At 38.9% G+C, this 27958-nt stretch overlaps 1 protein-coding gene across 1 annotated transcript; it reads right to left on the bottom strand.

Moving 5' to 3' along the window:
* Positions 1-2928: 2928 nt before the first annotated feature.
* Positions 2929-27535, bottom strand: LOC18444299 (ubiquitin interaction motif-containing protein). The gene is made up of 8 exons (XM_011628809.3): positions 26977-27535; positions 21632-21710; positions 16848-17005; positions 16439-16556; positions 16104-16289; positions 5693-5764; positions 4600-4950; positions 2929-3876 (listed from the first exon to the last, which is right to left on the bottom strand). Exons 1-8 carry the CDS (start codon positions 27462-27464, stop codon positions 3400-3402), a joined length of 1929 nt encoding a protein of 642 aa, XP_011627111.2. The 5' UTR covers positions 27465-27535; the 3' UTR covers positions 2929-3399.
* Between the last annotated feature and the right edge of the window lie 423 nt (positions 27536-27958).

The following is a 27958-nucleotide window of genomic DNA, read 5'->3' on the forward strand; positions in this document are numbered from 1 at the left end:
TCAGAAGGTACTCTCGGCTTTCCCCTACACCAGTTCATTGTGTCTACCGAATCTCCTTGAGCAGAGCCTTGCTTCCAAAAGTAGTTCATAAGTGATTGGAAAAATAATAATAATATAGCCATTCATGTGGTTTGATGTTTTCCCTAAGAGTGATCAGAAAGAAACTGGGCTTTATGAAATAAAAGCAGTTGTTCACAATATGTAGAAGGCTGACATCCTTTCATGTGCACCAGTCCCATATTCTCAGCCATTGTGGGCATAAATTTTCAGTGTGCTCTCTTTCCTCTCTTCTTTGGAGTAGCCTCAATCTTTAGAGTAGAACCTTGACCTGAGCCTCAGTATCTGGAGTAGAGTTTTGCTTCGAAAAGGAGTTCATAAAATGAATAGTTAAAAAAGAAAAAGAACAAAGAATGTATGGTCAATCAATGCATTCAGTTTTATATTTGTCCTATGAGAGATCACAAGAAACTAGGTTTTTCCTAGTGGATATTGTGCAACTACTCGATTTTCCTCATTTACCTGCTGGCGGCCAGACAGTGAGGCAAATTGCTAGAGGGGCGGTTCTTTGGGAAATCTAGAGAGAGAGGAATATGCATACCTTTGATGGTGGTCGCTTTATTGATAACATCAAGCTCTCTTTATGGCATTGGCTTTCGGTGGAAGGGTGGGGCCTTTCTCTACCAGATGTAATGCTTACTTTACCTAATCTCTTCCGGTTGGGTAAAGTCAAGATGAGACTCCAAAGCTTTTGGACACCACCGGAGTCTCAAATTGAACTTTAATGAATGCTCGCTAGGCAATCATGGTTTGACAGGTATTGGTGGGATCTTCTGCAATAGTCTGGGAGAGGTCATCGTTTTTCATGCTGGCCCCTTAGGCCATGCCACTGCTAATCATGTGGACCTCGCATTGTTATTGCAAGGTTTAGAGTTTTTTATCTCTAAAAATCTTGGTCGGAGCTGTTTAGTTAAAGGTGATTCTTTAAATGTGATCGGTTGGTGCAATAAGGAACGGCGAATCCCCTGGAAGCTGCGATCTATTTGGTGGAAAATCATGGATCCCTTAGCCTCTCTATCGATCTCCTTTTCTCATGTGTACCGTGAGGCGAATTTTCTGGCTGATTCTTTGGCTAAGGGCAGGGTTTCTTTACCTTTCCTCTTATTCTCTTTTGATGTAATCTCTTTTGATTAATGCTCTAATAAAATTTTGAAACTTTTGTCAAAAAAAAAAAGAACAGGTTTTTCTTAGGATAAATTGAGTTGTCAGTAGCAAATGTATTTAATGTATTTCTAAAGGGAAGTCCTTGGGAGCAGACATATCGATTTGGGTGAAGGAGGTCAAGGGTCCATAAACTGTGTGCAAGAGCTATATTTGACATTCCAAGTCGTTTAATTAGAAGTACCTAATTTTCACATGCAAGAGGGATAGGAACCAAATTCTCCAGTTAAAGATGAACCGATTATAGTGAAATAGGCATATACATCTTTATACAACCAAAAATACTGTATTTTTCATAAAGATGAACCGATTATAGTGAAATAGCCATATACATCTTTATACAACCAAAAATATTGTATTTTTCAATATTTCGAACTCTGCTATCCGACTTGGGACTCATCCGAGTCAGACCGGGTATAGAGGCTACTTTGTTCAGGCCCAAAACCACCGGAGAGGAATAGCCCAAGTCTCCCTACTTTTTAGTTACACCGGTATTTCGTCTTTTTGAATAAAGAAAAACATTCTTTCGTCTTACTAATATTCTGGCAGCGTTGTGTAAAGAGCATGCATGCTCCCTGCGATAGTGGCAAACCGATACGAATATAGATCACTCAACTGGTTAGACAAGAAGGGAAAAGTTTATATAGAGCCGAGGCTCTAAACAATCGAATTTAAGCCTACCTTCAAAAGTTCACTAAAAGAGGTTGTTTTGATGTCTCAATATCTTCAAATCGATCATCTTCACATCAAGACGCATGGACATCAGAAAAATAATAGATTTCAAGGTTTGGAAGTAATGTATTTTGTAACGCATATTTTGTGACGCATTTTTAGACCGTCAATTTTCAAGATTTTCAAGTTTTCAAAGATACGTTGATCTACACTATTTTTGAAACTTCGAACTTTATAAAATAAATATGAAAATATATTTTAAAACTATCACAAAGATTTCCAATATTAAAACCATATTTCTCGACACTATTTGAAGGTAGGCTCTGATTTGATTGTTTAGAACCTAGGCTCTATACAAACCGCACCCAGACAAGAAAAAGAAGGCTGCAATGGCAGCTATTGCAACCCAATTGACAAACTGGTGCACCAGCCGAATGGCAATTACAGTGTTCGACAAATCGAAGCAGACTTGGAAACCGGCCAAGGGCCAAGTCCGACTGACCTGTAAACCGGCCGGTCCAAAGTGTTAACAAAAAATATAAAAAATACAGAACAAATCCAAAAAAAATATGAAAAATATTTTTAAAGCATAATTAAACAAAATAAAGCATATCCATATAAAGTTGAAAAATAGTGAAAAAAAATGGATTTTAAAAAACCAATTTGCAGCTAGGAGTATAAATAATCCAAAAAAGAAGAAAAAATGTAAAAATAAGCATTCATAGCTAAAACACTTTCCAATCTTTGCCAAAATGATAAAAAAAACATTAAAAAACACATTACAAATCCCTTATTTTTGGGGATTTTATGTAATTTTTTATTTTTATTTTTATTTTTTTAAAATATCCGGCCGTACCACCTAAACGGGCCAAAACTAGATCAGCCAATGGCCAGTTCCAGATTGACCGGTCAGTTCAAAGGTGGACCAGCTGACTTTGCAAACACTGGGCACTCAAATAACATCATATCCATGTGCGCATAATCAAAGAAAATCTAAAATGATTCATATTTCACATGTCTCTGCATCTCAATGTCCAATTGAGCCTCCAAATGTCTTCTGCCATTCACTTGACAAAGTATTATCATATCTCCCCAGCTAAATTAGATGATACAACTGTTTTAGGCCATAAAGCCTTGATTTCACATTAATAGAGGGAAAAAAGAAAAAAAGAAAAAAAAAACAGCTGCCCACTAGCATACACAATAAACATATTTTTTAAAATTGAAATACATAAAAAATCATACCCAACTTCTCCTCTGATCTTAGTGCTTCTTCCCTCAGGACAACAATTGCACCGGGCCATCATCAGAGTGTGCATAGATCATTCTAGGACTCTTGGCCACACATGTCAAAAATTTGAGCTCTAATGGGACCTATGTACGCATGCCCTGAATCACTGTTTCCCCATGTATTCCTCTATTCAAAGATACCCCTTCATATTTTTTCCCTATAAAAATTCAGTATCTTGCTTTTGGAGAAGCAATAAACAATGTCAAGAAAAACCCTTCTCAAACAATACTTGGTGGATCCCCAACCCAGTTGCAAACTGCTCTAGGCCACCAAGTGCGCACACAATCAACCAAGGGTGCATGCTGTGGGGGATCAGGTTGGGTCACCTCTGCAACTCCATCACACACATTGGACCCACTGCTCGAGGAAGGCCCCACCATATCAGACATGAACTCTTCAGGAGTCCATTTTGGAGGCACAGTGACCCTAATTTTTGAGAGCCTTGGTCTTTGTTGCAGAGCCTCACCTCCTGACCCTTGGAGTGACCCACTGTTTTGAACCGACTTTGCAATTCCATTGAAATGGTAGAGATCAAATTGCCTCCTTCCCATGAGCCCTGTGGAGTCCTTGAGGCCACCTGAGCTCTCATCAAGTTGTAGTAAGACTTGCCAGAATTCATTCCACACAATGAAGCCAGAGTTGCAGAGGGCTTCGAGTTTCTCCGGTGGAATGGAGATGTTGGTTTCTCTGAGGACCTGTGTTTTTTTAGGGTTTTTTGATTACTCAAATGTGATGAAAATATGATAACTACAGATTGATGTGTTATGCTATATACTAAGAGGATTCATTGGGGTTAGGAGCACCAAATGAAAAGAAACAATGATGACGGGAGTGGGATATAGTGGTAGAGCCACATCCTGCTATAACAGATCCTACTCCTTTGTACACAGTCCATTTCATTTGATCATCATAACGCCAATGAACAAGAGTAACATGGTCCATTTGATTGTATGTACTTTTGATAGGAAATATATCGGTGAGTGAAGATTGAATTAGCCAGTGAAAGGAAAGCTAGCACAAATTCTAAATTGGCTGGACTAATAAAGCATGCAGAGCAGATTAGTAGCAGTCTAAATTTCAAAACAAGCAACCGATAAACAATGAAAAAAAAATAGCAGTGTGCCACAATTTATGAAATTAGAATAAACTGATCATCATTTTGGATAAGGTGCAAAATTGTCATTCTCTCTGCAATTAAATACAGCGGGTTGGATCTCTCTCTCTCTCTCTCTCTCTCTCACACACACACACACACACAGAGGGAATTACTGGATCGCAAAAGGATGATGTCTAAGGTTTAGAAACTGTATGGTAACAGTTTGCATCTGGTAATATTTTAAAAATTGTGGCACTTTTGTGGGGCTATTAAAAAATTCCCATTTAGTAAATAGAATAATTTCCAATAAATGGTTGAGGACCTGTTGAAATGCTTCAGAGCTGATGAATCCTCCACCCCCACTTTGGTCCTGGGAATCAAAGGCTTTTCTAATACGTGATTCTCTCTCCTCCAATTTGTTTTCCTCTTGCACATTGACATCAAGGGCAAAGAGGACTGTGTAGTGAGATTCGCTTCCAATTACCCAGATGGGCCACTTCGGGCACTTGAGGTAATGCCCAACTTTACAGAAGTTGAGAGACTCAAGCAAAGTGAGGAACCCAACTTCTACACTTGTCGGTATGCCCTTAAGGGACATGCCACCTCCCAGGTCCATGCTACCATCAAACACATTTGGCACAGCTTGCCCGCAAAGCAATAGGTTAACAATTTCCTGTAGCACAATCACAAGGTAATGCATCTATTTAAAATGGTATTCGCTCAGCTCAAATGTCAAATATCAGTGTGCATGTGTCCGTGAGAGAACAATTTCCTGTAGCACAATCACAAGGTAATGCATCTGGTTAAAATGCTATTCACTCAGATCAAATATCAAATGCCAGTGTGTGTGCGCGTGTGAGAGTGAACAATTTCCGGTAGCACAATCACAAGGTAATGCATCCGGTTAAAATGGTATCTGCTCAGCTCAAATGTCAAATGCCAGTGAGTGTGTGTGTGGAGAGAGAGAGTGTTTAAAGGCATAATCGAGGGTCTTTATATATATATATATATATATATATATATATATATATATATATATATTATAAACTGTTTACTAAGACATAATCGAGAGTTTAAAGAAATAATCTAAATAAATCAAAACCAAATCATACTTGGTACAAGAAAACCATTTGAAGGTTGGGAGTACAATATCTAAAGCAAGGATATCATTTCAGCTTGAGGAGGCATGATTAAAAAAGCCAGGTGATATTAGCAACCTATCAGAGAAAAAGCAACAGGCGTGAACATGAACATTCGTATGCTATGCATGTTAGTGAAGAAAACTTAGAGGTTGATCGACTACATATGGCATTATTTTTGAAATTTGACATATATTGATTGGGTTCAGTTACAGAAAGAACGGTGGTACAATGTGAAGAATATTACTTTATAATTGACAATAGTTTCTACTTTACCTGTGAGGCATGGCCAAAGGGAGCAGTCACCAATGGTAGTCCAGGATCATCCCTGTCAGACTGAATAGCCTCCTGAAGCAAGATTAGAATGTTTTAAACAAGGAGTCACTAACAGGCAAAATCCAAAGACCCATAAATGATATTGTAAGCACAGATGATAATTCCAGAGTGACATGGTAGTTCATTTCTTCTCGGAATCAATACACATGCTATCCATCACTCACAAGATGGGCAGACAACTCAACCATGGAAAAGGCAAATTTCCAAGAACCTACAAAAATAATGCAGATCTTCATAGTAACTTAAGAAGAACCTAAAAAGCCAGATTCACATGGGGTAGCAGAAGCATAGGAGAGAGAAAGCAACCAAAAAAAAAAAGGACTGCTGCTTTGCTTCCCTTTTGTTTTGGGAGAAACTGAATACTAATTGGATAATCAGCACACTTCCAAGCATTTATGCCAGTCTTTTATAAAGGAAAAGCAAGAAAAAGAAATTTCCTAACATGTGCAAGCAATTGCCACTCTTTGGGTATGGAGCTCCGAAACTCTAATTGACAGCAGCCCCAACCAAGAGAACTAAATCAAGAACCGAATAAGTACAGTAGATTGAAACTGAACTTGCCAGCAACTTCACATACTTTAGCTATACCACTTCCACAAACAACAGATGGTCCCTCGAATTAGAAGGGTTAAAAATTTTGTCCACTTATTTGTTTGATCTTCTCCTAAAATTCCTTAACTGTTCGAAGACCATGGCTCCATCTGATGGAGCTCTTCTCTCATCCCTCCATTTCCAACGAGCCCCCTCTCTACAGCCTCCTAACCTACACTGCCGTCCTCCCCATCCTCCCACTTCCCAGCTTCCTTCGTCTTCATGCATCCGCCTCTCTCTCCCAGCTCAAGCTCCTCCCCCTCTTCCAACTCTTTATCACAGCTACACCCATCTCATTCATAACGACAGTTACCTTATTCTTCCACAACCTGCTAAACCCTCTTCTTCTCCTTCTCCCCACCTCCTCCCTTACCCTCCTTTGAATCTCCCTCTCTTTCCCACTCTCGCCTGGTGGCCCCTTTCTCAATCCCAGTGGGGCAACCCCCACTCTTCCCCCCCCCCGGGGGAAATGCACGCCCATTTTCAAACCCTCCTGCCTCCCCCTCTCTCTTCTGTGCAGCCCCCCCTTTCCCCACCTCTACGGCTGTCCACCATCCTATCCCTGCTTCCTCTACAACTGGCCTCAATGTGTCCTTCCCTCAAGGCTCACCCCACATGACTCTGCCCTCTTTACCTCCCTCCGAGGATTTCCAACCGCTGAGCCTCTCAAAGTCGTTAGATCCTATGACCAACACCCCTCCTCTTTTCACATCCTCGGGCACCATCACTGGGTCTTCTACCTCCCATCCCCCACCTTTTTCTCTACAAGTTTCTCCCTCCTCTCCATCTCCCTCCACCATGGGTGCCCCCGAATACATCTGCTCTTCTTCAATTGCTTCCCTCTGCCACCTCTAATCCTCTAGCCCTATGTTTTTTTTTTGATAATGTTAATCTTTTATCCTCTAGCCCTTTGTTATGTCCTTCTCGCCTTTCCTCTCCTCGGTCCTTGCCCACCTCCAACCCACCTCATCCCTCGCCGTCCCTTCTCCCCCCATCTCACCATCCCCTCCTCAAAGCTCTTTTGATGGTACCCCTCTCTCGGTTTCTGGCCCATTGCAGGTCACAACACTCTCTACGTCAGGCAATCACCCATCAGCTTTGAGTGAGCGCCCAAAGCTTAACATCTCTACTGGCCCTCACCTTATCTACTCCTCGCCCCTCTTTCTCCTGCCCCATCCTCTCCCATCCCCCCCCAATCCTCTACAATCACCCTCTTCCACCTTTGCTGTCCTACAACCCCAACTGTTCACAGCTGCCCCTCATTCCTCTATCAAGCGCATAACCCTCTCAAACCCTTTCCTTGGAGTCATACTCGATGGACTCCGCCGATTCAATTTTTGTGGATCCTCTGGACAACGCCCAAGGGAACGTAGATGAAGTTCTCAAGGTTATGGGCTTTCGATATAATGGCCCACATACAGCACTTGAAACCTTCGTCAAAGCTGATAGCCAAACCAGATTGAAGAAGAAAACTAAAGGTAAAGCTCCAGCAACAAACCCTAACAGCACCCAAGAACTTTCTAACATAGTCTTCGAAGTGAACTACGAGAGAGGTAAACCCTCTGCCTCGACACCTGTCACCGAAGCCTCCTCTGTTCAGCAGGCACCTCGAAGCTTGTCTAGGTGACCCCCAACCACACAATGAAGATTGTCATATGGAACATCTGGGGCCTAGGACACCCGGATAAGCGGAATCTTGTTTGCCAGTTCACCTCACAGTTTGCACCCTCTCTTCTTGGCTTGGTGGAAATTAAGCTCCCCATCCCCTCCCTCTCTCAAATTAGGTAAATATGGGGCTTCAAACCCTGCCAATGGGCAGCCCTTGAAGACCTCTGTGCATAGGGAGGCATTTGGGTCCTTTAGGACCAACTTTACACTCACCCATGGCCCGCCATGTTGGCCAGTTTTCAATCGCTGTCACATTATCTAGGAACTCCAATGCCTTGCTCTGGAAGTGCTCTATGGTCTATGGACCAAAGTCACCGAACTTAAATAGTGAGAGAGTTGCTTTTTAGAGAGCACTACAATTTGCCACTTCTTTGGCTTCATCCACTTGGTGCTTAGGGGATGATTTTAATCTAACCAGATGGTCCCATGGCATAACTACCATGACAAAATCACCCCCGCATGGTTCAATTTCAGACTTGATCTCCCACAATCACCTCATAGCTTTGGAAGGGGCTGAATTCACATGGTCCTGTCACTCATCTAGCCCCACCCTTTCTAAACTTGATAAATTCTTACGTCTCTAGAGTGGGATAATCACTTTCCTGGTACCCACTTTTTGGTCCTTCCCAAACCTACCTCAGACCACCAGCCCATACTTCTCGATAGCCAATCAATTCCTCGAGGGCCCAAACCTTTCCGCTTTGCAATGACTTGGTATGAACAGGCCAACTTCCCTTCCCTAGTCCGCTCGCAACTGGAATCCTTCCCTCCCCTTGTGCAAGGCTGGGTTGGATACAGGTTACAAATGAAACTCAAAATGCTAAAGAACTTTCGTGGAGCTCCCAACTTCCGGGAATTTTTTGTACCCAAAAGGATGCTCTGCTGCAGTCTATACAACATTAGGATTCCATTGAAGAATCAGGGCCCCTTTCTCCTACCAAGGTGAAGTGTCGCTATAAAGCCAAACATGACAACCAAATACTCCTCAAGAAAGAAGAGATCTACTGGTCCCAACGAGCCAAGGTTAAATGGCCCAAGCTCAGTGATCAAACTACTACTTATTTCCACAAAATTGCAACCTGCAGTAGGAGAGAAAATTCTATCACCCATCTGAAAGTGGGGGAACACATCCTAGACTAACCACATCTCATTGAGCAGGCTCCTGTCCCATATTTCTCCCAGCTCTTCTCCACTCCCAGCTCTCCTTTTCAACCATTACCCCTGAAATGGCAGCCTCTCTCGAAAGACCCTTCTCTGAGGACGAGGACCTTAGCAATGACCGAATTCCCTGACCTGAAGTCTTTACCATTGCCCTCTTTAAATCCTTTTGGGACACCTTTAAACCAGCTATCATGGCCTTTTTCCAAGAATTCCATTCCTGGGCCATCATTCATAAGGCTATGCTTGATAATTCCATAGCTTTGATTCTTAAAATCGAGGGAGCTAAAAAACTGAAAGATTTCAGGCCTATTTAGCTTGATAAATAGCTAATACAAAAGCCTTTCCAAAGTCGTAGCTACTCAGCTCAAGTCGACCCTTGGTTGGGTCATCTCCGCAACCCAATGGCTATTCGTGAAGGATTGTCGGATCCTTGATGGGCAATCAATCGCCCATGAATGTATACATTATCAATTAGATTCGGAGAAAGCTTATGACCATGTTGAATGGAGTATCATGGATGAAACCCTCTCTAGAATGGGCTTCGGGACCATTTGGAGAAAATGGATCCAAGGGTGCATCTTCAAACCCCAGTTCTCCAGACTTATAAATGGCACTCCCAAGCGTTACTTTCAAGCTTCATGAGGGCTTCACCAAGGGGACCTCCTGCCGCCTTTCCTCTTCGTGATAGTGGCTGAGGTATTCAGTGCATCCATCTCTCGAATGTACAGTGCGGGTCTTCTCTCGGGCTTTCACATTGGTAGGTTGAGTCCCTCCATCTCCCATCTCCAATATGCTGATGACACTTCTTTTTTGCAATGCCACCCAACAAGAAGTTGACTAGTTACTCCTCTTTCTCCAATGCTTTGAGATGCCAACGGGTTTTAGAGTTAACTTGAAGAAAACTAAGATGGTGGGTATCAGCTTAGACCATGGCCTTGTCCAAAGCTTTGCTGATCAATGGGGGTGTGCTGTTGAAGAACGGCCGTCCAGTTACCTCGATCTTCCACTTTGCCTTGGCCTACCGAGAATCCAGCACTGGAGCCCTGTAATTGACAAATTTGAGAGGCGACTAGCCACTTGGAAAGAGAGATTCTTATCTCCTGCCGGAAGAGTGACCCTCATAAAGGCCACTCTCTCCAATATTTCCTCTTCTATATGCCAGCAGTAGTAATTGCTAGGCTGAAAAAGATCATGAGAGACTTCCTTTGGTCGAGTAAAGAAGGCCACAAATTCCACCTCATCTCCTGGGCCAAAGTGTGTCGACTCAAAGCTCAAGGAGGCCTTAGAGTTTGCAATCTCAGACTCAATAGCATTTGCCTTAATGGGTAAATGGTGGTGGCACTACGCCACCCAACCCAGCCATCTTTGGAGAGAGGTGACAAGGCGAAAATATTGCCGTGCAGACCACACTTGGCTTCCTTCATGCATAAGAGGGGGTAACATCTCTGGCTTCTAGAGGTCCCTCCTCCACTGCCGCCAACTCTTTTGAACCAGGTGCACTATTCTCCCAGATGTGGTAACGGGGGTAGATTCTGTTGTGACACCTGGGTTGGCTCTACCCCACTTAAGGACCAGCTTCTGTCACTCTTCCTCCTAGCCAGCAACCCTTCTCGACCGCTGCTAACAGTTTTGTTAGTCCACAAACCACCAGATCTTGGAACCCAAATTTCAGAAGACCTCTCGCAGATCATGAGCTTGTAGAATTCTTGAAACTCTCGGCCCTACTTCACTAAGTTTTCCTTCCCCCATCTAGGAACGACAAGATTATTTGGTCCCCTACTCCTCCTAGTGACTTCTCAGTGGCATCATTCTACCATAGCATTTCCTCGCAACCCATCCACGCATTAGCACCTCCATCCATTGAGGCTAAGGCATGGAGGTCCTTCTTACACCCCAAGATTCAATTCTTTAATTGTCCTTCTTACCCCCCAAAATTCAATTCTTTAATTGGATAGCTCTCCACGAAAGGGCTCTTACCCTGGAGCATAGTTAGCAAGTCGGGGACTATCAATAAATCGGCTCACCATAAAATCGGAAACAAATCGTTTTTATTTTACAAAATCGGATGAAAAAATAGAGTAAAAAATACAGATCGGCAAAAATACTTCATATAAAAATATCGCTAATATATCGGATTAGGCTCAAAAAATCGGAGTAAAAAAATCGGATAAATTTATAATATTAGAAATTTTGAAATTCTAAAAAATAAAAATTATGTCAAAGCCATCAATTATTAATTCATCTATAAAAACTTTACTAGACTAATATAATTAAGTCGACTAATTTAGATGCCTCGTGACTCTCATCCAATCATCCAATATTAAATACATAATTAACTAGTATACTAAAAAAAAATGTACCATATAAATCTAGCCGTTAAATACTTTAAGAAACATCACACCTACTTATTACATACCAAAAACAAATATACTATATAAATTTATTTATTAAAATACTTTAACTATGGTATGCTGAAAAATATACTATATAAATTTATTCATTAAATACTTAAACATCACACCTACTTAGCAGGTAAAAAAAAATACACGATTTTTGTTTTCTCATTTCAATGATTTAACTATGGTATAGTCACTATGGTCACTTCATAACTATGGTTAAAGTTTTATAAATTTATTTAATTGAAAAAGGGCTCATAGAAATTGGGTTTCACATCTGTGTTTATGGTTTAAAGAAAGAAGAAGGAAGAGAAGAAAATAGGGCTGGGCTCATAGCCATTAGGGTTTATAGAGAGAAGAAGAAGAAGAAAGGGGTCATGGGCTTCACAAACCCTAATGGAAGAGGCCCTAACTGATTTTTAGAGAGAGAAAAGGAAGAACCCTAATGGAAGAGGCCCTAACTGATTTTTAGAGAGAGAAAAAGAAGAACCCTAATGGAAGAGGCCCTAACTGATTTTTAGAGAGAGAAATGAAGATGGGATACTGATTTGGGATAGTTTGAAGAGGGTTTTTCTCTTTGATTTGGGATAGTTTGAAGAGGGTTTTTCATTTTCTTGGGGAACCAGCAAGCAGAGCTGAAGGATTAAGTTTGGGAACTAATCCTATATATACAATTGCTTGCTCCTGTAAGTTTACAGTTTACACTATGTTGTTTATCTTTGTTATCACATAATCAAAAACAAAATATTGATTACTTGGTCTTGTAGTCACACTCTCTGCTTCTCATTCATCAGTAAAAGACTATGTTTTGAGCTCTAATTTGTGTCATAAACAGTATTTTCATAAAAACAATTATCACAAATAATCACATAAATCTGCATGTATATGATTTCTTTACACAATGATTTACTTTACAAAATGATTTGCTATAAACAGTAATTCATTTACACAATGATTTTCCATAAGAACAACTGAAATCTGCATCTATTTGTTCAAGTTTTTTAAAAAAAAGGGAAAAAAAATTTGTACCATCAATCTGCAACTGTGGCTTTGAAGAACACAAAGGGGATAAAAGTTTCTATTTTAGTTTTTTTTTTTTAAATCATATTTTTTTTCAAAAGCATGAAAGTAGCAATGGCTGCAATACATAAAACAAGAAAAAAGAAAATCTTTTAAAAAAAATTATAAGTAAAAAAAAGATACAACTTTTTTTGCTTGATTTAAATCGTATTATGACAAAAGCGCGTTTTAAACGGTTTTATGAAAACTACGGGATTTGTTGCCGACCTTTTCAAAAAGTCACCGTTTAAAACTGTTTCCATAAAAACGCCGATTGTTTGAAAAAATCACTGATTAAACGGCGATTTGCTAACTATGCCCTGGACCAATTACAGCATAGAGGTTTACCTCTGCCTAATAGATGCACCATGCATTTGAGGGCCGAAGAGACCAACCAACATCTCTTTCCTCATTGTGAAGTTGCAAACGCCCTGTGGTCTGATTTACCTCTCCTCTTTTAACTGGTTGTGGGTTACCCCCCAATCAGTCCCTCATCTTTCCCAACATGTCGTCGCACCCGTTTGAGCAAATCAAGGACGCTCTTTTGGGAGGCCTCCTTTTCCGCCACTCTGTGAATCATTTGGCTTGAGGGAAATAGTAGGATTTTCAAAGGGGAGAATGTGCCCATCCCTATCCTTATAGAAAAGGGACCGTCTCTGGTAACCACAAGCTTTTCACTAATTACTCTTTTGCAGACCTCCACACCCATTGGGAGGCTTTGTTGAACCTCAGGGCCCGAAGGATCTCACGGACTTTTCTATGGGGTCACTAAATTGAAGTTCGATGGTTGCTCTCTTGGCAACCTAGGACACTCTGGCATTGGAGGAATTTTAGAAATTCTGAAGGCCTTACCAGTCTCTGCTTCCCCTTTGCCCATTGTTATTACGAACTCAACTACTGCGGAGGCTGTCGCCTTGCTTAAGGGGCTATGAAGATTTGATCAGAACTAGAATACAACTTTGATAGTCGACGGTGACTCCAGAAACATCATCACTTGGGCCTCTGGAGCTGTCCCATGCCCTTGGAGACTAGACCACATTTTCGTAGAGGTTACACAGATTTGCAGCAACACTTGGGTCGCTTGGAGACACATTCATAGGGAAGCTAATGATGCTGCCGACGCTTTAGCTAGGGCAGGAGCTAGCCTCAACACCTCCCTGGGGACTGCAGGCCTTTTTTAAGCTTGCATCCCACACTTTTTCTTGGTTTTGGTGTAGAGCATTTTTTGGGCCCCTAGGGGTTTTGTACAGGGCACCCATTTTCTAGGTTTGCCTAATTTTTTATCCACTCCTGTTTGTATATCTTTATATTTATTAATACAATAGTCAATTTATTAAAATAGATAAATTCCTTACCTTCCTTTCTACTATTCATATACTATTTATACACAAGTATAACTATTTGGTTTGCTTTTTTTCTTTGATGTGTCTATGTGTGCATTTGTGTGTTAAGGAGATCCTCAAATTTACCACAGTATCAACATAATCATCTCAAACACATTCCCAACTATGATTATGAAAGAAAAGAATAAAGATGGAGAATGAAATTATCTCATCCCAATCAAATCTGACTTCAAACCAAGACAAGTTTTCACATCCCTCATGGAGGAGGGAAATCTCATCCAAGAAATTAGATGGGTGAGACAAACCACAACTATACCTTGGAGGATTGCAGAGGTCACGAAAGCAATTTTGGAGACCAGCAAACCATTGGACACATATTTCAGTTATCCTTTAAGAGATGCTAATGGTGTTGCTGAGACTGCCAGATCCCTAAGAACTATATTAGGGTCCGAAAACTCAGCCAAGTTGACTTGGACTAGGCCGAGTTACTCAGCCTTGGGACCTTGCCGGGGTAAGTATAATGTACTCAATCAAGGATATAAGAAAAATTGGTAAGTGTATAATTTGTTACTAAATCAATAATAAATGATGTGTAAATATGTTTCTATATGATTTTTATATTTATGATGATTTGCGAGTTTTTCTTATTTTATGCTCTATTTTTCATTTTTCTTTCTTATGGGTTTTTCTATTTTTTTAAGCTATAAATCAATTCCATATTCCATCTTGTATATACTTTTTCCATCTTTTGTAAACATTTAACGTTGTTCATAACTTTTTTTAGTTTTAGTAACTCTTTTGTGTTTTATTTTGCAAATTTTTTAAGCCTTTTATGGGCTCATTTATGACTTGGGCGAGTAGTTGGACTCGTCCGAGTTACTCAGCTAGGTGCTGAATTCCAAGCCTGAGACAAGCATTTAAACACTGATGGATGCCTGTATATTATTTTGTTTCCTACCATTGCAGTTATAAACTTTCCATCCTTTTAATGGAAGATACTTGTTTGGAAAACAAAAAAGGAAGAATGAAATAAAAGTTTTGCCCTACATGAATTCATAAACTTTGGAAGCAGCAATATTGTTGATGAACAAACTGAATCCTACTTGAATGAAAGAATTTTGTGCTGGTAATCAAACACCCAGTTTGTTCACACAAATTAATTTAACTTATTATTCTCAAGAAAGATGCATCAGTTCACAAATTCTTCTTGAACTAAATAGCTGAAGAGCAAAAAGTAAGATGACCCCTGATTGCTCAAGAACCATGTCAAGTTACATTGCAATTAAAAAACTGCATCAAAAGTATAATCTCATTCTTCGAACAGCCATACTTGAATTATCAACATTAAGGTTGAAAAACATGCCAGTGCACCTGGCAGCATCTATGTGGGTGCTCAAAACGCACATAAATGCGCATATATTGGTCTCATTGATGTATATTTAAGCATTTATATTTATTTTAACTCCATATATATATGCAAATATATGTGCCTTAATGCTGTAAAACATATAGAAAACATTGAATCACATTTCACAATTGTAATAAATCAGCATTTACTTAAGGGATGAAAGAATAATTTAACTAGGAGTTAAAGTCTAAAAAATAGGACATTGATATTTACATATCCATAAAGTAATAAAAGTACTCAAATACTGAATAAATGAAATGAAATCCAACTCCACAACCTCCAGTCCATCATTCATAGACTTGAATCTCCATATTCCAAAATCCAAAGTTCCCATTTTGAATCCACGACATAGTGGAATTCATAAAAGTAGACTGATACAAAAAGAATCTAACCTTCAATCCCATTAAAAATGAAAGTGAGGTTTATAATAATTTTTCAAATGTCTCAAAAAATTTAGTCTAAAAAAATTCCTAAATCCATATTTTTTGTGTGTGTGTTTGTTTGTTTTGCTAGGTGTCTGCAGCCTAGGCCCAGGCACGGCAGGGCGACTGCTTAGGCACTAGGCGGACCACTTTTTAATATACAGATCAGCAATATAGAAAACTCAATTATATAGTCTGTTGATAGGACAATTATTTAACCAAACTGGAAGTGAAAACCATCACATACAAAAACACCATTCATGAAACAAAAAAGAGAATGAACACTACTAAAAAAAGACTTACAAGTCCTCTTGAGAGTAGAGCTGAAATGAGGAAAAGCATTGCCCCCATACGACTTTGAAAAACAGGAAGCATTTCCTTGACTCGTTGCACAGCAGCTTTTTGTGATGTATATGGGTGTATCCTAACAGCTTTCTGCAAGTCTGAAGCCGATTCCATTGAGAGACCTTCCAGAGCTTTCGCAATTTTCTGGAGATTTTTAGAGTTTATTATTTATTTATTTTCTATGAAGGATTCAAAGGGAATTTTGAACCATGGGGAGGAGGACAAGTGTTCCTTCCTTCACATAAATAATTAGGGGAAGGAAATAACTCCCATAGACAATAAGAAAATTTTACCTCATCGCTTTTGCAAATCTCTTCAGAATTATTGCTGAGGACATTTAATGTAGCTATAGCAGCCTGCTTTTTGCTTCCACATAAAAATAATATTTCCACCATACTGAGAACCAAGGCTCTGACAAAATCACGTAGTGAGAATACTTGTCACAAGAATTTGAAGGAACAATATTTAAACCACAAAATAATGTTACAAAACCTACAAACATTGACTAATAGCTGATTGACTCCCTTTGAAACTGCTTAATTAAATTCTCAAAATTTAATAATGAATATCAATTTCTTGTGATTAAGGTTAGAATACACAATTGGATTACACAGATGAACACTAGAAACAGAGAGTTGAATACTCATCCATGAAAATGACATAAATAAAGGATCAATATAGTATCACGTCCAGAATAATCACCTTGCCTTTTCATTTTCTGATAGAGAAGTAACGTTATCTGGTCTATCATGTGGAATTTGTAAGAATCTCCTCAATCCAAAATTGTGTTGATGTTGCATGTTGGATTTGTAACTACTTGACTCATCTGGATAAAACAACAGGTTTCTAAGGACAAATGCCTGCAGAGCCAGACCGAAAGTAAATGTAAGACAATGTCTCTCAAACCAATAGTGACATCTAATTCCCGCAGCTTAAACTTACTCAAAAAAAAAAAAAAAAATAGAAACTTCTAAGTCGCATACTGAGTATGTTTGCAATAACAAAGAATATTGAATTTCAAGTATAGATGCAAATTTCAAGTAGAGGTGCTAATGATTGGTCAGAGAGCATGTTAAATTCAAACCTAGATGATTCTTAAGCATAACCCAATGTTTAACTTGCCAACAGCGTGAACTTGTTTCATACAAAACGGTATAATTACCACCATCCATGAGAATACAATAAATCTTTAATATGTCAAAAAGTCTGAACATGATGAGATTATCTCGATAATTGTCTACAGCTTTTGTTTTATTTACTTATTGGAAATTGAACTTCAAAAGCACTTAGAAATCTGATATTCACGGAAAAGAAAGAAAGCAAACATGACTAGCATCCTATGTATCAGTTTCAAATCTCTCTGCAAACCAACAACCCAAGAAAAACAAGTCAACTGCTATCCAGGCAGGTTCCAGCCACAAGTACATTGTCAAGCGCCATGTGAGAAAACGATTGTGTCAGTGATACAAAATGGGACAATACAAATAATTAATCATTACATAAGATCAATCTTACAAAGTAGCAATCCTAAGCAGTTTAGGATTAGTTACACTTTTTATATAAGCTGAGAACTAAGATATCCAGATACAGATGGGATATGGGGACAGCCAGAGTACATGCATATGACTCAGATTTCATGGAATCTAGGATATGGATACAGATACAGATACAGATGGGATACGGGGACAGCCACAGGGTACATGCATATGACTCAGATTTCATGGAATCTAGGATACGGATACAGATACAAGTCTCCTATCTAATGCATCTCTAAATATATATTATAACTAGCATAATACTACTGAAATATATGGATCCAACACATCGTACACCTATATACCATATGATAACTTATAACACATTGTTTTATTCATAGAGGAACTTACATAAACCACTCTACATTGAAGAATCTAAACACAGAATCCTCTGCTATTTTGGTTAGTATTGGGTATACTAACCTTGTTATTGTTTTCTATTGCATCGACCCCCGAAGTGAATATTCTAGGTCATTTTGGACGAAAATGCTCCTCAGAATCAAACACTTAAAATTTTAAACTTAAATTTCAAACACAAAGTGACCTTAGTTCATTGTATTGAACCAAAGTTGAGCCCGGTTTAGGAAAAAAAATTTAGGCGGCCTGGCACTCCATTGGCCTTGAGAAAGAATTTTGAAACTAGGTCAGTTCAGCACTCCAAGTGCCGAGCCGGCCTCAACTTAGATTCAATGCAACAAACCAAGGTCAGTTCGGCACTTGGAATATCGAACCAAGTTTGGTTTTCAACACAAGACAAAAATAAAGGCTTTAAACTTAAAATTTGAAGTGTTTGACTTTGAGGAGAATTTTCATCCAAAATGACCTAAAAAATCAGCTGAGAGATCAATGCAAAGGAAAATAATAACAACGTATTGATGGTAATAACAAAAAATAGTGGGGTCCCATGTATACAAACTTCAATGCAGAGGTGAATAGGACACATGTAATTTTCCCTTATTCATATTATTACTTATTTATAGTCATGGCTTTTTATACCAACATTAAAAAACTTGACAAGTCGATTCAAAGACTCGCCAAACCGACTCGCCTCAGGATCTGGGCTTGTCCTTCCTTTTCTTTCATAGAGTGGAATCCATAAAAGTTATATATAAATTCTTATCTACCATTTTTTTTATATCTTACAAACTGAAATAAGAAAAGGAAGGTCCCATCATCCAAAAATTTGTCTCACAAGTAACTACTAGTTGGAAGCATATTCACCTCATGCCTATGTGATATAACTACTCACAAACACCCTACGGCAGCTATGATGTAGCACACACCTTTACAGAGGACAGTAAAATTACAAGTAATTTTTTGTACAGCCAATAGAAGAAAAAGGATATTCACACTGAATCCCTCATGCCCACAATACTCCTCAGCCAACCATTAATCCTCTCTTTGCTTCATTGATCAATAGAACATGGAACACTTGATATTTAACAATACTAATGAAGACCTTAACCAAAAGAGAATAATTGAATCTTTTGTTATCAAGAGACAAAAGATCAATCATCATCATCATCATCATCCGAGCCTTATTCCAACTATTTTGAGTCAAGGGTCAAGGGTCATACCCTCAATCAAACCATAAGTCACCATATCTCTTCTCACTACTTCTATCTAATGTCCTTTTGGGTCCTCCCCTTGCCCTTTTAGAGCCTTTCACTTGAACCAAATAGCACCTCCTAAGCAATGTTGTATTAGGTCTACACTACATATGACCAGCGAACTTAAGTCTACTTTCTCTCATCTTATCGCCTATTGGAACCACCTCTAAGTTCCCTTGGATGTATTTATTCCAAATTCTATCATTTCTTGTATTGCCACTCATCCATCTAAGCATCTTCATCTTAGCTACATTTATCCTATAAATATGTTGTTTCTTGACCGCCCAATATTCTGTCCCATAAAGCATGGCTGGTCGTACAGCCGTTCTAAACAACTTCCCATTGTATGTAGTGATCACATAAAACTCTAGATGCACATCTCTATTTCACCTACCCAAATTTATTTCTATGCACGACATACTCCTCAATCTCTCCATTCTCCTGGATTAACGACCCAAGATGTCGAAAATAATCTCTTTTAGGTATTTCTTGGCCATCAATTTTAACTACTTCCTCATTTCTATTCCTATTATTATTAAGCTTGCATTCCATATATTCTATTTTAATTCGGTTAAAAATTTTAAAACATTTAGTTTCTAGGGCATGCCTCCAAAATTCTTTGCGTTGCCATCACCTCTAGTCTCATCAATTAAAACTATGTCATATGCGGCCAACATACACTACAATACCTCACTTGTAGATTCTTAGTTAACTAATCCATAACCAAAACATAGAGATATAGGCTCAATGCTAGATCCTAATGTAGGCCTATTGTCATTGATTTCTTAGACGTTGCTCAATAACTCTCTCCTTTGTTCTTGTAAATAAGTACCATATTACTTTGATGTTTTAGACGTTGCTCAATCACTCTTTCCCACAGCTTCAAAGTGTGGCTCATAATTTTGATCCCTCAATAGTTAGTAAAGTTCTGTATATCTTCTTTGATCTTGTAAATACCACATTGCTTTTTCTCCATTCGTCTGCCATTTTCTTTGTTCACAAGATCTTGTTGAACAGCTTGGTCAGCCAGAATACGTCAATCTCTCCCATGCACTTCCAAACCTCTATCGGGATACCATTTAAAGCCTTTTCTATCTTCATCTTTCTCAAAGCTTCTTTCACTTCAGCTATCGTAATCTTGCAAATGTATCTATGACCTCCAACCTCATTTTTGTTGAAGGTTTCTTTTAACACTGTGCTCCAAAGTGTTCGTTATTTACCAATTTTTATAAATAAATTCACCACCTAGAGACTACCTGAGATTGCAAGATACATGATCACAAACACTTGTGACTACTAATTATTATTACTGAAAACATTACCTTAATGGTAATGATATTCTCAAATGATATTTTTGTTGATCTTACAAGAATGTATGACCATAACTCCCTCTTACTTTTGTGAACAGATCAGGTAGAGCAAAATGCCTTTAAAAATACCTTTAAAACTTTCTGAGTGCAATAGGTGTTTTCCATACATGTTTGTTTCTTCTACAACGGGGGCCTTTCATTACTGCTCATTCTCCGTAATGCTCCCTCTCTCTCACATAATTTGCTAAGTGTTGTCCTGGATATCACATCTCTACACATTTTGTGTCTATCAAGTTGTTGGGAGATAGTTGAAGGGATTCATTCCTGGAATGTAACACAACCCACTGATGGCCTGATATGCTTTAGAGAATTCTGCCAAAGTAATTGCTTTATATAGGTAGTTAAAGGTACACTATTGATTAATCCAATAAGGCAAATCTCTATATCATGGGAACTCCTAAAATATATAATTTATGAACAATCTACAAGACAACCTAAAGCATATTCTTCCACGCTATGGCAGATAAGTTATCCACTCAAGGAGGGAACTTTAGTAAGTAAAGCATTTAGGATTCTCTTGCAGTCTTTGTAACTTCTCAGGAACTGCCGAACTGTTGCTTTTTTCCTTATTTCTCAGAAAATATAACCTGTTTAGTATTTATTAAAAAATGAAGACCCCATTTGAAGAACAGAGATACAAGGTACATATTCAATAACAATATTGTAAAATCCTGTGTCAGCTCATTTTTTAAGATCATAGAATATATGGTCTTTTGTATCAATTTGTAATTACAGCCCACATGGCCCGTCGAGATAGTTGCTCTTTTACATGATTAAAACATCATAAGGAGTTAACAACCTTCTAGGCATCGGTAAATGAGTAATGTTTTGTCATAATGAATATGATAGACCACACCACCAAGCAGCACATAAAAGACAAAAGTTAGTCCTGAAATATGACAAATTAACTAATCATCCATGAATCACTGGATGATGAACAAAAGACACGATAATAACAGCTAATGCATCACCTGTATGGCAGCAAGCACACCGCATGGGCCCCCTTCATGTTGCACGAGACCCATACAAGTTTCAGGGTCAGTGCTAAACCTATAGTAGGAACAAGAAATACAAAACATAAGTATAAGAAGCCGTCAAAGACACCACATCATAAAAAAGATTTAAAAGAAGTCACATGCAATTTAAGAATAACTAGGAGAAACCGCAGGAAAATGACATGTTGATTTAAAGAATGTACCCATAAAGGAAGATGGATTATTTGTTAGCCGACTATAAACTTTAAAAGTTGAAAAAATCAATTAAGCATAAATTGTATATCATTTACTAGGGGAATTGCAGAATTCAGCCAATTCAGCTTGGCCCCCAAAATCCAACTCAAAACTTATTTTCCTCCTATAATAACCCTTACTCTTCTACTGCACTAAACCACTAATGGTTGAAATTTGTCTAAAACTGGAAGGTACTCATATATACCTCAACCAGGGTCAAAATCTACAGAGACTTGAGCCTCTTTGAATAATATTGAACTTACCAATTTAATTAAAGAATCATTGAGTAGAATCAGCTCTCCCCACTGGCAAGTCATATTTCTAAAATTTGGCACCAAACACGGCCATAACCTGGACACAAGCAACTCTATTATTCCCCAAATCACTAATCTATTAGTGAAGTAACTGGCATGGATAGCTTTTGAACAATTGCATGGATAGCTTTTGAACAATTGAAAGAGTCCTACTGCACGCCAATAACTTTGGAAAGCATCCCCTAATCTCCAAAGGAAAATCCCCTCTTTTTTTAATAAAGAAGACTTGCTCTAAGTGGTATTATACCCGATGAAAAATCTCCTTGTAACAACAAACACTGAATTGCACAGAAAACTATAGACATCCACACTTTGGCTAAAGGAACTCCGTGGTACTTGCACCCCTAAGCCATGGGACCAAAACCTAGTCACCTTCCCAAACTAATCCTGGACCAAAAACTGAGCTTTCTTCCTACCTAAATACCACAAATCCTATCCTAGATCGCACTAGGGAACACACAAGGCGTTATAGCCCGTAGTGCACATATCCCCAGGCTCTACGCACCCTTAGTAACAACCTGAAAATGCCATAGATGCCCCACCATTAGGGAGGCACCATTAAATAACATCAAAAGCACGTATTGACTCTAAACCTTCCTAATTAGCTTTAACACTTCAAAAAAATCCAAATTAGGCTAGGACCTTCCCAATTATACTAGACCCACATAGGAACCCTCAAACCAACCATTTAGAGTCCAAGCATTACAACCCCTATAGAACTCATTAAAGTTAGGCAAAATTGATTCTCGCCTATTGTGGATGTCATAAGCTTTCAAACAGTCCAAAAATCACTCAATTCTGACGCAAGGTTTAAAAATTAAGGCCAAAACAAATTCGTTTGCCAAAAATCCATTTTGGACCCTCAAAGACACATTAAGCATCGTTGACGATTCAGAATGTATATTTAGATCAAAAATAGCTAGAAATGCCATTCTTTAATATGATAAATGCAGGCCAAAAAGTCCAATGACACAAAATGTGTCATTGATGACGCAAAACACGTCGTTGTGAGATCAACGGCCTATATTTGGCAAACACTTCATGTATGACAGTTACAAATCTCCTAGCCTATAAATACCCCATTAAACCTCAATTATAAGGTGAAAAACCTAGCCTTTTAGACCCCGGAGCCCTCTTGGCCATTTGACCATTTTGCCCTCAATATTGTAGAAACCCCTAAGACCTCTAGCCTAAATCATGAACCCTTGGATCCTAGAAAACTCAAGGAAGATTTGCACGACTTTTCCAAGCCCAAAGTGTGCTAAATATTCAAGTTTACATGCAAAATCAGCAAAGGAGAGAGATAAAACACTTCCTATGCCTCTATTTTGCACCTAAACTAAATCAAATGAAATCGGTAAAGCAGTGGATCCCTCAAATTACGATTATGGAAAATAGGCCAATTAGGACCTCTTTCCCATGCACCACAGGCCATGCAGTTAGAGATTCACCATACTGATTTAAGTCACTTGAAAACAATTAGAAAATAACTTAAGATTTGAAAACACATAAAAATCAGAATTTAACTACTATACACCTCATTTCTACGCTTCTATGTTCACCCACACCCAAATCGCTACCACTCCTTAAACATCTCTACTGCTTAATGCTTTGTAGCCCCCTCTTCTGAAGTCTCTCACTGAATATTCTCTCAATTCTCCTTCTCCTCTCTTTTCCTTTCAAACCTTCCCATTCATTATGTTTTGTTGCTCCCATGCAATTCTTCCCTTTTCCTCTTTCCAATGAGTGGGCCCTCCCTCTCCTTTTGGTTGTCGTCATCCTCCTTTTTCATGATCTTCATCTAAACTATTCTCTTCATCTTTCTCATCCCTCTATTTCCCACTCAAATTCTTGGCTTTTGTTCTATGCTTGATAGGCACCTCTTTCTCCCTTCCTTTTCCTTTTTTATTTTACTTTTCTTCTTCTTCCTCACTTTCCCCATTATTTCCTACTTTTTTTGCTTTTTGCATTCCACCATAGTGTTTTATTAATCTTTTTTGGTTGTACAGTTACTCTTAAGTTCCATTACTTTGTTTGTACAATCCGAGCACCAAGTTTGTGAGTTGCATGTAACCACATCTTGTGGGTTTGTGTAAAAATGTAATTCTTAATATAGACATCTTCATTTCATAGAAAAATGCAAATAAAACAAAAAGAAAATAGATGAGAAAATACCCACTTAATTAATCCAGGCCTCCATGCCCAACACTTAAAGCTGGGGCCGATATCAAACTTGAGGCCTGAGGGGAGTGAATTGGATGTTCTCCTCGATCCTTCGAAATAACTTGAATCAAAGAAATCACTAGGTAGAGATGTCTAGAACTTGAATGAGGTTTGGAGAGGGCCTGCAGGGTGAAACCTAGTGTGGTTTAGGCCTTTAGGGTTCATGGCTAAGACCTATACTAGTTACCTTTTCTAAATATTTGGGCAAATATTCCTAAAGATTCAAGAATCCAAGGGTTCAAGCTTAGGTCAGAGGTCCTAGGGGTTTCTAGGGTATTGAGGGCAAAATGATCAAAAGGCCAAGAGGGCTCAAGGGTCTAAGTGGCTAGGGTTTCCCACCTGTAGCTTAGGTTTGAATGGGTACTTCTAGACTGAGTGATTCTTGAACTGTTTGAAAGGTTAAGACGCCCACTACAAGCTAGAATCAAATTTGGCCAATTAAGTTCGGCAAGGTTTATAGCATTTGGACTCTGAAGGGTTGATTTGAGGGCTCCTATGTGGATTTAACCTAATTTGGAAGGTGTCGGGCCTAATTTGGTAGGTTTTCATAAGTGCTAAAGCCAACTAGGAAGGTTTAGGATCAAATAAGAGGTTTGAACGCTATATAATAGTGCTTTCCTAACAATGAGGCATCTTCAAAACTTTTTAGATTGTTGCTAACAGTGCATGGAGCATGAAAATGTGAACAATGGACTATCTAGCCTAGTGTCTTTCCCTACTGCAGTTTAGGGTATGGTTGGGGTGGTTAGGTGGGATGAAAGCTGAAGTTCAGGTCCAGGATAGCCTTGGAAGGAAACTAGATCACGGTCCTATGGATTAGGGGTGCAGGTACCTAAGAATTCTTAAGCCAAAGTGGGGATGCCTACAAAGACAAATTATAAAGGAAACTAAAGACATTACTGCCAATGAACAATAGTAAAATTGAATTTCTATACAAGTAAATTGCGATGATCCCCCTCTAGTCAAATCAATAATTATATGTGTTTGCATCATTGCAAAACATTCTTTTCCTCGTCATCACCTGCCCCTCTTTTCTCTCCTTTTTACTTATTCACAAAGTTTCTCTTTCTCCCCATTCCTTTTACCCATCTTCAGAGGTTTTAAATATACCATCTCTCGGCAATCTAAACCCATGCCAGCTAGCTAGCCACCATACTCATTGACGGACAGCCACAACTTGTCGTCCTTAGGTGGACACTTTTACCATCAGGAAGTTATCCCCTGCTCGCAGAATAGCTCCACTTTGCACCTACTCAGCCTACAATTGTTTTCGTCGAAATACAAAAGGACCACAAGAAAGAGCTCCTGCCTACAGTTCGACCTCCCCAGCATGGGTTTTGCTCCAATATTGCATCCCATCCACAGGAGTCCACTACCCGTAACAGGGAATTCTCCAACCAACCAGAGTTAGGATCACTCGTCACATCAATTGTTGAGACTTTTTGGATTTTTAGTAGTGCAACTCACCCAAAGGCGTTCACTACACCAATCTGGGATTTCGCCAATCAAGCGACCACTACTTAAATCGATTGTTTGATTTATTGGGGTTTTTTGGAGACTACTTTTATTGCTTTGTACTATCTGTTTGGTTTTTTTGGTTCTTCTGCCTCTTTCTTGATTGTACTTCTTCTTCTCTTCTGTTTTTCTACACTCTTATCTCCTTTGCTTCTCCTGGTTATTTGTACACTGAGCACCCGGTTTGTGGAATGCCTTCTTTACTTTTAGCACCATGTAATTCTTTTTAGCAATACAAAGTTAACCTTTTCTAAAAAAAAAACATTCTTTTCCTTGTCATGTAACACAAGGTCTTGTTATGAAACACTGTCATGGTTAAGGAACACTTCTCAGGTTGGCTAGTATCATTTTGAACTCAGATGCTTAGGTTAGGTTGTTTGTTCATGTAAAGTAGGTAGAGTCATGCTCATTGTTGTTTCTTTTAAAGTAAGCCACATCCCAACTTTCCAGGCATGAACAAGGGTCATAGTTCCCTTCAAGTTCAAAGTTTGTGGTTCAATCTTTAAATAGTGGAACCAATCTGTCTACATGCTAGCCAATTCAACTTGATTACCTGCTCGAAAGGTTCCTAGTACGGGACTGACTTAAAAGCCCAAGAAACTCATATTTATGCCTAAAAAACTATTGTCCAATTCAGACTTTGCGATAAATAACAATATTCCCCTAAATTTACATAGTCCAGGAAAAGATTCATACATGAGTTGCAGTGGCCAAAATAAGTACATATGATGCATTCATCAAAGAACAACCTAAGCCCAATTTCATGGAACGAACTTTTACTAGCAAAACATGAGTGCATAGCAACCTCATTGTGACAATGACAAGTAGATGGCGCCCTTATAAAACAATATCAACACGCCTCTCTCTCAATTAAAACCAATTAACTTGAAAAGTATCCAAAACAAAACAAAGCAACAACATGAAATAACTCAAACGACAAATATTTATGTTAAAATCACTTCTTCTTTTTTTTGAAAAAAGGAACAAAGCAATCACAGAAACCTGCAATTACCAAAATATCTCAGAATAGCATACCTGATACCCTGATTACACCATTGCGCAAGAATATCTTTTGAAACAGAAGCCCCAAAAACCATATAATACAGTTGATGAGCATCTTCATTGGACAAGGCCAACCCCTCATCCGATTTCCGAACAGTTTCAATTCTAGGGTTTTCAGGTACAACTGACTCCCTTCCAACAGAGACCTCCTCCTTCTTCAAATTCCTCGCCACCATCATCCTCTTCTCAGCAGCGGCCGCCATTAGCTCTCTCTGCACTCTCCTATTCCTACTTTCTGGCGATTCTTCCTGATAAATTCCGTCTACGTGTGACTTTTCCAGCGATTTCCCAGCCACCTGTGAGTTCTCCAGCGGGTGGCCGTCCATCTGTGGTTTCTCCCACGATCCAACGGCGGGAGAAGAAGCGAGGCTCTCTCTTGGCTTGCTCCTCTTGGGATCAGGGGCTTGTTGAAGGCTCATTCTAAGAGCCATTTGAAGGTCATCCTCCTCTTGATCTGCCATTAAACCAGAAAAAAAAACCTTCCCGCTGGAGTTAGGGTTTCAGGCAAAAGGAAGAGATCGAGCGAGAACACGTTAGCGCCATGTCGTCTGGGTTTTTTTAGGGTTAAGTTTTTCCTTCTATCTTTATTCGCCGGAAAAGGAAAGTGACGGGTTAACAACATGATTTAAATTCGCGGGCTACGTGCAGCACTCACGTTTTTTTACTTAAAACACCCATCCAAACATGGATGGGTGTGATTATTAAAAATACAGGTGTTAAAAAGATCCGCTTTAAATTTCTTGCGATCGCAGTAATAGACTGTACAAGCGTTTTTTTGTCCTTAATTAAGGACGCGATTAGCAAGTGGGCTGCGGACAACTGTAGAAATCCGGGCCCTTAATAATTTATTTTTAAAGTAAAATTTGATCTTAATTTTTAAAAAATATATAATCTTTAACATGGAGATTATTAATGTATAAAATAAATAAATTTTAAAAATAAAGATGATATTTTG

Source organism: Amborella trichopoda, chromosome 11, assembly GCF_054954075.1.
Source record: "Amborella trichopoda isolate Santa Cruz 75 chromosome 11, AtrichopodaSantaCruz75HAP2 v2.0, whole genome shotgun sequence".
Lineage (NCBI taxonomy): Eukaryota > Viridiplantae > Streptophyta > Magnoliopsida > Amborellales > Amborellaceae > Amborella > Amborella trichopoda.